Source organism: Mobula hypostoma, chromosome 4, assembly GCF_963921235.1.
Source record: "Mobula hypostoma chromosome 4, sMobHyp1.1, whole genome shotgun sequence".
Classification (NCBI taxonomy): domain Eukaryota; kingdom Metazoa; phylum Chordata; class Chondrichthyes; order Myliobatiformes; family Myliobatidae; genus Mobula; species Mobula hypostoma.
The window spans coordinates 73,882,138-73,892,424 of NC_086100.1; the positions used below are offsets into that span (position 1 = coordinate 73,882,138).

General features: G+C 42.4%; 1 protein-coding gene across 7 annotated transcripts in view; it reads left to right on the top strand.

The window, feature by feature from the left end:
• The window catches only part of LOC134345398 (uncharacterized), a 44,221-nt gene extending 40,975 nt beyond the window's left edge, over positions 1-3,246 (top strand). For all 7 annotated transcript variants that reach the window (XM_063046006.1, XM_063046000.1, XM_063045999.1 and 4 more), the window contains one exon: positions 246-3,246. In XM_063046006.1, the coding sequence (XP_062902076.1) occupies positions 246-337 (92 nt within the window). In that variant the 3' untranslated portion in view covers positions 338-3,246. The remainder of the gene's footprint in view (positions 1-245) is intronic.
• The last annotated feature ends 7,041 nt before the right edge of the window (positions 3,247-10,287 follow it).

A 10,287-nucleotide genomic window follows, 5' to 3' on the forward strand; every position in this document is an offset into this window, starting at 1 on the left:
TAAAGTTATCCACTCTGGTTCAGGAGCCGAACAATTGAGGGGTAATAACTGTTCCTGGTGGTGTGGGTCATAAGACCCCTGTACCTCCTTCCTGATGGCAGCAGTGAGACCAGAACATGGCCAGAACTATGGGTGTCTTATAGATGGAATGAATTATTTACTTGTGTTCTGATCATCTGACAGTCACACATTTTTGGCAAGTTTTCAAAAACTTGATAATGAAGTAACTCTCATGGATTTTTCAGAGAGGGAGAAAAAAAGGCCTGGAGAGAAAGTGTTTTTTCTTCAAGATGGAATTATTGAACCCACATATATTGATACTTTCGTTTCACGCTAAAAGCAGCCCATTAACTGGACAGTCATTCTTGTACTGTTTGCCACCAATTGAAAACTGGAAGAAAATGAGTGAACCTCGACTGCTGCAGAATGAGGATCAGTTACAGTGACCTTCAACCAACTCTGTATGACAGTACCCTGGAACAACAATGAGTTTCATGGCATTACCATTGCCCAACTGAATGCAAAAAAAATCAAAGCCTGAATTCCAAGCATACATCTCCACAAGAGGATGTATTTGATGATTATAAGAGGCCTGGTACTTTATATTTCTGAAATACATCAGCTGAAGGAAATTTGATTTACTGTGACTAACCTGAGGATATTGTTTCCAGTTGTATCATTCTGTACAGTGTCTCCAGCTAAATGTTCATGCGCATTTGTCAGTTAGGGTGAAATTAACTTTTCTGCATTGCATAACTGTAGATTAAGACTGAGAATGGGGCACAAAACTGGAATTTATGATTGCCAATTTTAATGAAAATTTTCATCCACCAACCCCTTACTGTCACTTTTGCATGTTGATCGACCCCCATGAGGCTGAACATTGTAAAAAGCACTGTGACATGCTGCAGATAATGTGATCAATAACAAAAAGTGTTGATGAGTTGAGTGGATGTTTGGTTTCTAAGGTCACCTGGACTACCCTCCTTTCATTAAAAGTAGATGGCAAGAGTGAGGATGTGTGCCTGAATTTCCTCGTCACAATGCGTTAGAATTTCAAGAGAGAATTTCAAGAATTTCATCTATCTCCATGTCCATTTCTTTACTTCCAACAGAATATGATCTATTTGAGTTCTTGTCAGGCATGGCAGCAAGTCTGAACCAACAGGTACTGACTGACCATGAAAACCAGGAGAAAAAGAAAATCGAGTCAGTCCATAGTGGGATTTGTTATCTTTTATCAGTGAGACAAATCATAATTACTGTCAAATAACTTCCCTGGCAATAGACCTTTAATTGTAAAAGTAAGGTCTCATACTTTCAAAGTATAAATATTACTGAGTTTTGCAGTTTAAAAACTTTGATGTTTATGTTGTTTCACCTTACATTGGGTGATACAGGTCAGAGGCAATTATGCTTGTATTAGAATGATATTGTGTCAGATGTGATTGTTAATCATTCAGCCTATATCTGGATATCATCTATGCAGATGCTGGAATAAACTATTATTGCCTCGAGCTGTGATAACATATTTACTTTCACAGTTTTGTTCCATTACCAATAGATTAGCAAGTGAATCCTCTTTCTGCTTCATCCAGAACAATTCACCAGGCCTCCAGACCTGTGCCAAAGTTTCTGTTGAATTGGAAATGACATCCTGTGGGCTAAGTTAACCATTTTTTTTCCCCCAGACATAAAAGTATCAGCTTTAGTGAGTAATTCCTGATAAAGAAAATATTAGGATTCTCTCTATCAAATAAGTGGAATTGCCTGTCACTTTTACACCATAATCCACCAAAGGCCTTGCAACACAATGTCCTGGCACATTCTACTGTAGGGGGAAAATATCTAAAGTCTCATGATAACATAATTAGGAATTCCATTGAAATGCTATGAACAAATGGAAACATTTTGATCTTTTTCAGAAAATGATTTTTAGATTTATGTAAAACTAAATACATCTCAAATCTTATGTTATAAAACTCCAAAATCAAAAGCCTTCCTACGCATGGTGTCCACAGACAGAAAGCAGGAGGGAGGCCTGTTCATTCAATGTCCTTTTAACAGCTGAATGGGAAACATGTCACTTGAGAAATTGGGCAGTGGGGTTGTATAACAGAGAATGGCTGGAAACACAGATACTAGTCTCTCAGTGAGATATGCTTTTTTTCCCCAGCAACATTGCTGTGGTCTTCATCTGATGTTTTTGAATGCAACGGGGATTGGTGCTCTTACTCAAATCAGCCCAGAGAAAAATAAGTGTTAATAGCTAACTGGGTGAGGCAAGGAGATAGTACAAGTGAAGATATTCCTAGCCATGGAGATATAACAAGCATTCTTTGATGTAAGTAAATTTCTTAAATGAAACTGGCAAGCTGGGGCACTTTAAAGAAAAGGCAGCTGAAAAATACTTTAGCCCAGAATATTTGACAATGTAAAACATATTAGAAAATAATATAAAAAGCAAGAAAATAATTAAACATAGTGATATCTATCCTTTCATTTTGGCAGAATGCAGAAATTTCCTCTACCAAAGTGCATGACCATACATTTCGTGACACTGTATTCTGTGTGCCAATTCTTTGTCCATTCTCCTAATCTGTTCCAGTCCTCCTGTAGCCTCTCAATTTCTTCAAAACTACCGGCCCCTCAACCTATCTTCATATCATTCACAAACCTGGCCACAAAGTGATCAGTTTCATCATCCAAGTCACTGACATATAACGTAGAAAGAATCAGTCCCAGAACAGACCCCTGTGGAACACCACTAGTCACTGGCAGCCAACCAGAAAAGGCTCCATTTATTTGCACTCCTTGCAGCCTGCCAATCAGTCACTGTTTTATCCATGCTAGTATCTTACCTGTGTTAGAGTGATTTTTGGGTTTAACACATTTACATTTAGCAAATGACTTCAGCCACCAGTCTTCATATCTAAATATGTATTGTGGATTTGATCTTAATGCAGTTCTAAACAATAGGTTCACAGACCAGGCAGACCAGGAAACAGGCACTTAGCTGATTGTCTGCATATGCATGAGTCCTATCAACATTCCAACACATGGATGCGCTTTTTTTGGGTGTGATGGTGTGAAGATTGTAAATATGAATTTGTTTGAATTGTCCTGAATTTTTTTTTTACGTTAGCACATAAAGTGTGCATTGTACTGGCATAGGTAGAGCTTTCCATCAAAAGCATTTCCATACGATGCCTGCTGTACCTTGTTTTGTCAAATAAAAAATCTGCTTCAAACTACCAGTAGTACTTTTCTCGGGTGACTTCATTCACGCAACAACAACCTGTAATACCATGGGCTCTTAACTAGTTAAGCATGTGCCTGTGCAGCACCTTGACAAAGGCCTTAATAAAGTCCAAGTACTCAACATCTACCCATTCTCCTTTGTTTATCCTGCTCATTATTTCTTCAAAAAAAATTCCAACAGATTTGTCAGGCAAGATTTTCCCTGAAGGAAACCATGTGGAGTATGACTTATTTTATCATGTACCTCCAAGTACACCAAAACCACATCCTTAAGTTAGAAACACAGAAACATAGAAAACCTACAGCACAGTACAGGCCCTTCGGCCCTCAAAGTTGTGCCGAACATGTCCCTACCTTAGAAATTACTAGGCTTACCTATAACCCTCTATTTTTCTAAGATCCATGTACCTATCCAAAAGTCTCTTAAAAGATCCTATCGTATCCACCTCCACCACCATTGCCGGCAGCCCATTCCACACACTCACCACTCTCTGAGTAAAAAACTTACCACTGACATCTCCTCTATACATACTCCCCAGCACCTTAAACCTGTGTCTTCTCATGGCAACCATTTCAGCCCTGGGAAAAAGCCCCTGATTATCCACACGATCAATGCCTCTCATCATCTTATACACCTCTATCAGGTCACCTCTCATGCCCCGTCGCTCCAAGGAGAAAAGGCCGAGTTCACTCAACCTGTTTTCATAAGGCATGCTCCCCAACCCAGACAACATCCTTGTAAATCTCCTCTGCACCCTTTCTATAACTTCCACATCCTTCCTGTAGTGAGGCGACCAGAACTGAGCACAGTACTCCAAGTGGGGTCTGACCAGGGTCCTATATAGCTGCAACATTACCTCTCGGTTCCTACTCTCAATTCCATGATTAATGAAGGTGAATACACTGTATGCCTTCTTAGCCACAGAGTCAACCTGCGCAGCTGCTTTGAGTGTCCTATGGACTCGGACCCCAAGATCCCTCTGATCCTCCACACTGCCAGCAGTCTTAACATTAATACTATCTTCTGCCATTATATCTGACCTACCAAAATGAACCACTTCACTCCTATCTGGGTTGAACTCCAACATCTTCCCAACTACAGAGGTCAGACTAACTGGCCTATAATTTCATTCTTCCTCCTCACTCCCATATTGAAGAAAGGAGTGACATTTGCAATTTTCCACTCTGCCAGAACCTTGTAGAAACAATTGATTCTGGAAACGTCATTACTAATGCCTCCGCAATCTCTTCTACCATCACTTTCAGAACCCTGGAGTGTATGCCATCTAACCCAAGTGACTTATCTATATTTAGACCTTTCATTTTCCCAAGAATATTCTCCTTCAGAATGTCAACTCCACACAATTCTGCCCCTGACTTCTCTTGTCAGCCACAGTTGCATCATCCTGCCTTTAGAATATTTTTTCCTCTTTGGTACATATATATCCTGCACCTTCTGAATTGCTCCCAGAAGTTCCAGCCATTGCTGCACAGCCATCATCCCTGCTAGTGTTCTTATCCAATCACGGGATTTTTTTTGCCAGCTCCTCTCATTCCTCTGTAATTCCCTTTATTCCATTGTAATACTGATACAAGACTTTAGCTTCTCCTTCTCAAATTGCAGGATGAACTCTATCATATTATGATCACTTGTTCCTCAGGATTCTTTTACCTTAAGATCACTAATCAATTGTCATTGCCCTTTCATTGCAACTTTCATTGCTCAACAACCAATCCAAAATAATTGATCCCCACGTGCCACCTCATAGATATTGTAGAAATCCCCCCTCTTGGGATCCAGCACCAACCTAATTTTGCCAATCTACCTGAATATTGAAATCCCCAATGACCATCAGAACATTGCCCTTTTGACATGCATTTTTTATCTCTCATTGTAATTTGTAGACTACATCTTTACTACTGCTTGTGGTTCTGTATATAGCTCTCATTAGGATCATTTGGCCCTTGCAGTTTCTTAGCTTTACCCACAATTTGACACATTCTGACCATACGTCAGTTCTTCCTAATGATTTGATTTCAGTTTTTTTTTAATCAACAGTGCCATGCCACCCCCTCTTGCCTACCTGCCTGTCCTTTCATTAAAATGTGTATCCTTGGACGTTATGCTCTCAGCTATAGTCATCTTTCTGCCATGATTCAATGATGCCTACAACATCATACATGCTATTCCGTAATTGTGCTACAAGTTCACCTACCTTATTCCATATACTGCACACATTCAAATATAACACCTTCAGTCCTGTATTCACTTTTAGCTTTTGTCCACCTTTTACATTGCAATTCATCCCCATTTCTATTTTGCCCTCATATTAGCCTCTCTTTGCTAGCAGTCTCACAACACACTACCTCTGTTTGTAAACCATTCAATATGAAATGTAACCTAGAAGAAACATTAATATTCATTAAAATGAAACCTAAACCTAGCAAACTGATTTGTGAACCCTAAGTCACCCGGACCAGATGAACTGCACCCTAGGGTTCTGAAAAAGATCATGGTTGAGATTGTGGGGGCATTAGTAATGATCTTTCAAATATCACTAGACATTGGCATAGTGCCAGAGAACTGGAAAATTGCAAATTTCACTACACTTTTTAAGAAAGAAGAAAGGAAATTATAAACCAGTTAGCCTGACCTCAGTGGCTGGAAAGATGTTGGAGGCAATTGTTAAGGATGAGGTTATGGTGACACAGGACAAAGTCAACATGATTTCCTTAAGAGAAAATCTAGCATGATGAACCTTTTGGAATTCTTTGAGGAGATTACAAGTAGGATAGATAAAGGAGATGTAGGGTAGATATTGTATACTTGGACTTTCAGAAGGCCTTTGACAAGGTGCCCACATGAGGCTGCTTACCAAGTCAAGATCCCATGGTAGTACAGGCAAGTTACTGGCATAGTTAGAGCATTGGTAGGAGGCAGCCAGTGAGAATAAAAGGATCGTTTTCTGCTTGGATGCCAGTAACTAGTGGTGTTCCACAGGGGTCGGTTTTGGGATGATGACTTTGCTGTCTAATTTTCAGATGATATGAAGACTTGTGGAGGGACAGATACTGTTGAGGAAATACGTAGGCTGCAGAAGAATTTAGACAATCTTGGAGAAGGGGCAAGAAATACAATGTTGGAAAATGCATCGTCTTGCATTTTAGTAGTAGAAATTAATGTACAGACTACTTTCTATTGGGGCAAAAATCCAAAAATCTGAAATGCAAAGTGACTTGGTAGTCCTTGTGCAGAGCACCCTAAAAGTTTAAAAGTTAACATACAGGTAGAATCAGTGGCAAGGAAAGCAAATGCAATGTTAGCATTCATTTCAAGAGGTCTAGAATACAAGAGCAGGGACGTGATGCTAAAGCTTTATAAGGCACTGGTGAGACCTCATCTTAAATATTATGAACAGTTTTGGGCTCCTCACCTAAGAAAGGATGCACTGGCATTGGAGAAAATTCAGAGGAGTTTCACAAGGATGATTCCGGGAAAGAAAGGGTGATCATATGAATAATGTTTGATAGCTCTGGGACTGTACTTGCTGGTATTTAGAAGGAATTCATTGAAACCTTTCGAATGTTGAAAGACCTAGACAGAGTAGATGTGGAAAGGAGTTTCTCATGGTGGGAGAGTCTAGGAAAGAGGGCATAGCCTCAGGATAGAGGTGTGTCCATTTAAAAAAGAGATGCTGTCACAATGGGGTGCTGGGAACATACCCAAATGCAAGACATAGACACTGAAGTACAAGGAACAGGACTTGACTGGAGGAGGGATGTGACAGGATATGAGCAGGGACAAGAACGCAGACTTGGGCTAGGGAAAGCAGGACCAGGACTAGGACTAGGAACCATGGACTAGGAGACAAGGCTTGGACTCCGAGCCCGAGACTGGACAAGGACCCAGAACCTGGGTCTTGCCTCGGGCTCGGACCCCAGAATCAGGCAAGGACATGACATGGCTTCAGGACAGGACGTGGCTGGGGTCTTGGGTCTTGAGCTTGGCTTGAGGCTGGGGTCTTGGGTCTTAAGCTTGGCTGCAGGATCGTCAAGGCTTGGGTTCTAGACAAGACAGATCCCCCACCCCCAAGGGGCAACAGTAAAACATCCTGACTTACCCCACAGAGGCAAGGACAAGACAAGACACCCCCTGCAGGGGAATGGCAGAACAGCCTGACTTACCCCACGGAGGCGACGACAAGACAAGACAGATCCCCCCCCCCCCCAGGGCAATGGCACAACAGCCTGGCTTACCCCAGAGGCAAGGACAAGAACAAACAACACCAAAGAACAACAGACAGTTCCATCTCTGCTCCAGGGTAGCTCCGAGTCTCAGTTCAGCCAGCAACCTCAGCTGGCTACGGAAACAGCCGGATCCCTACCTAGCTCAGAGTAGCTGGCAGCCACTCAGCTGGCCTGGGAAACAGCCGAATCCATACTTCAAAGACAGCTCCAACTACTAACAGCAAGGCTCCATGAGGGGATGGTTCCCCAACACAGCCTAAAGATGGCAATTGGCTGCTGTAGCCTTCCACCAGCAGGTTGCTCCCAGGGGATCTTGACAAAACAAACCAGTAGCTCACACTCAACCCCAAGGCTACTTATATTCCAAGCCCCCAGATGGGAATCAGGTGCCTGTGATTAACTCAAACAAGGGATAGCTGGAAGACCCGGAGTCCTGTGTCCACGGACCGGACTGTGAACCGGAATGTGGACCTCATGGACCGGACCATGACAGATGCAGAGAAACTTCTTTAGCCAGAAGCTAGTAATCTTGTGGAATGTGTTACCACAGCCAGCTGTTGAGGCCAGGCGCTGGATGTATTTAAGGCAGCGCTTGATAGGTTCTTGATTGGACAGGGCATCAGGCTGTGTAGGGGATAAAAGCATCAGCCATGATTAGTGGCCGAGCAGACCCGATGGGCCAAATGGCCTAATTCTGCTCCTATGTCTTATGGTCTTATATACGTTAGTGATAATAAAACTGATTCTGACTTTAATTCTGATTCAGAGTCCAGCTATAAGTTCTATGGCATCGCTAAGTTGCTGTATAAGTATTTCATTACTCCGTTTAAAACTTCAGCATGAACAGAAGTCAATTTGCAAATATACTCCGATCAAAAATGGCTACCAGCGGTAAGAAGTGCTGTCGCTTTTTGGGAGCTGCATAATCAATAATGAATGTTGCATTTCTGGCCATAGAATAGATAGTGTGCATTATACTCCGCACACATTGTTGCACCCCGTTAGGGCAACCAAGTTGTACAGATGCCCTGACTAAATAGCATAAGTTAAAGGCATCCATTAGTCTTGCAAGACCATGGATCTGCACCTGAAAAGTCTTCACTCTCCAGGGCGCAGGCCTGGGCAAGGTTGTATGGAAGACTGGCAGTTGTCCATGCTGCAAGTCTCCCCCCTCCATGACACCAATGTTGTCCAAGGGAAGGGCAAGGGCCGATACAGCTTGGCAGCAGTGTCATCGCAGAGCACTGTGTGGTTAAGTGCCTTGCTCAAGGCCACAACACGCTGCCTCGGCTGGGGCTCGAACTTATGACCTTCAGATCGCTAGTAGAATGCCTTAACCACTTGGCCACGTGCCCACGTGCCTACGTGCCCATTTATTAGCATAGATGTAATGCAAAAAAGGTTTTATTTTCTGAAATTTATTCAAAAACTTGCAAAAGTAAGTGAAGAAGTCAGAGAAGTAAATTGAAATTGCTCCTGCTTGTATCTTGTGGAAATTTCGCTCAGAAATTGTCAAATGGCTTGTTTCCCTCAAAGCTGGAGGCGACTCTTGGAGATGCTCTGGAGGAGGAACAAGTGGCTGAGGAACTGGTGTAGGGGGCAGGGTTTCAGATTTCAGGATCATTGGGACCTCTTCTGGGGCAGGTGGGACCTGTACAAGAGAGACGGGTTACACTTGAACCACAGGGGGACCAATATCCTTTCAGGGAGGTTTGTTAGTGCTATTGGGGAGGCTTTAAACTAGATTTGCAGGGGGATGGGAACCAGAGTGCCAGAGCTGACAGTGTGGCTGGGGTGAAAATAAATGATGTTGAAAGTTTAAGCAAATCCGCTGATAGAAACGTTGTGAGTGGTGGTAAAAATCTTCTGAGGTGTATATATTTCAATGCTAGGAGTATTGCGGGGAAGGCGGATGAGTTGAGGGCGTGGATTGACACGTGGAATTATGATGTTGTAGCAATTAGTGAAACTTGGCTACAGGAGGGGCAGAACTGGCAGCTTAATATTCCAGGGTTCCGATGTTTCAGATGTGATCGAGGCAGAGGAATGAAAGGTGGGGAAGTAGCATTGCTTGTTAGGGAAAATATTACAGCAGTGCTCAGGCAGGACAGATTAGAGGGCTTGTCTACTGAGTCCTTATGGGTGGAGCTGAGAAACAGGAAAGGTATGGCCACATTAGTGGGATTGTATTACAGACCATCCAATAGTCAACGAGACTTGGAAGAGCAAATCTGCAGAGAGATAGCAGACAACAGCAGGAAACAAAGTTGTGGTGGTAGGGGATTTTAATTTTCCATACATTGATTGGGACTCCCATACTGTTAGGGGTCTAGATGGTTTAGAGTTTGTAAAATGTGTTCAGGAAAGTTTTCTAAATCAGTATATAGAGGGACCAACTAGAGAGGATGCAATATTGGATCTCCTGTTAGGAAACGAATTAGGGCAAGTGACAGAAGTCTGTGTAGGGGAGCACTTTGGTTCCAGTGATCATAACGCCATTAGTTTCAATTTGATCATGGACAAGGATAGATCTGGTCCTAGGGTTGAGGTTCTGAACTGGAAGAAGGCCAAATTTGAAGAAATGAGAAAGGATCTAAAAGCGTGGATTGGGACAGGTTGTTCTCTGGCAAAGATGTGATTGGTAGGTGGGAAGCCTTCAAAAGGGAAATTTTGAGAGTGCAGAGTTTGTATGTTCCTGTCAGGATTAAAGGCAAATTGAATAGGAATAAGGAACCTTGGTTGTCAAGGGATATTGCAACTCTGATAAAGAAGAAGAGG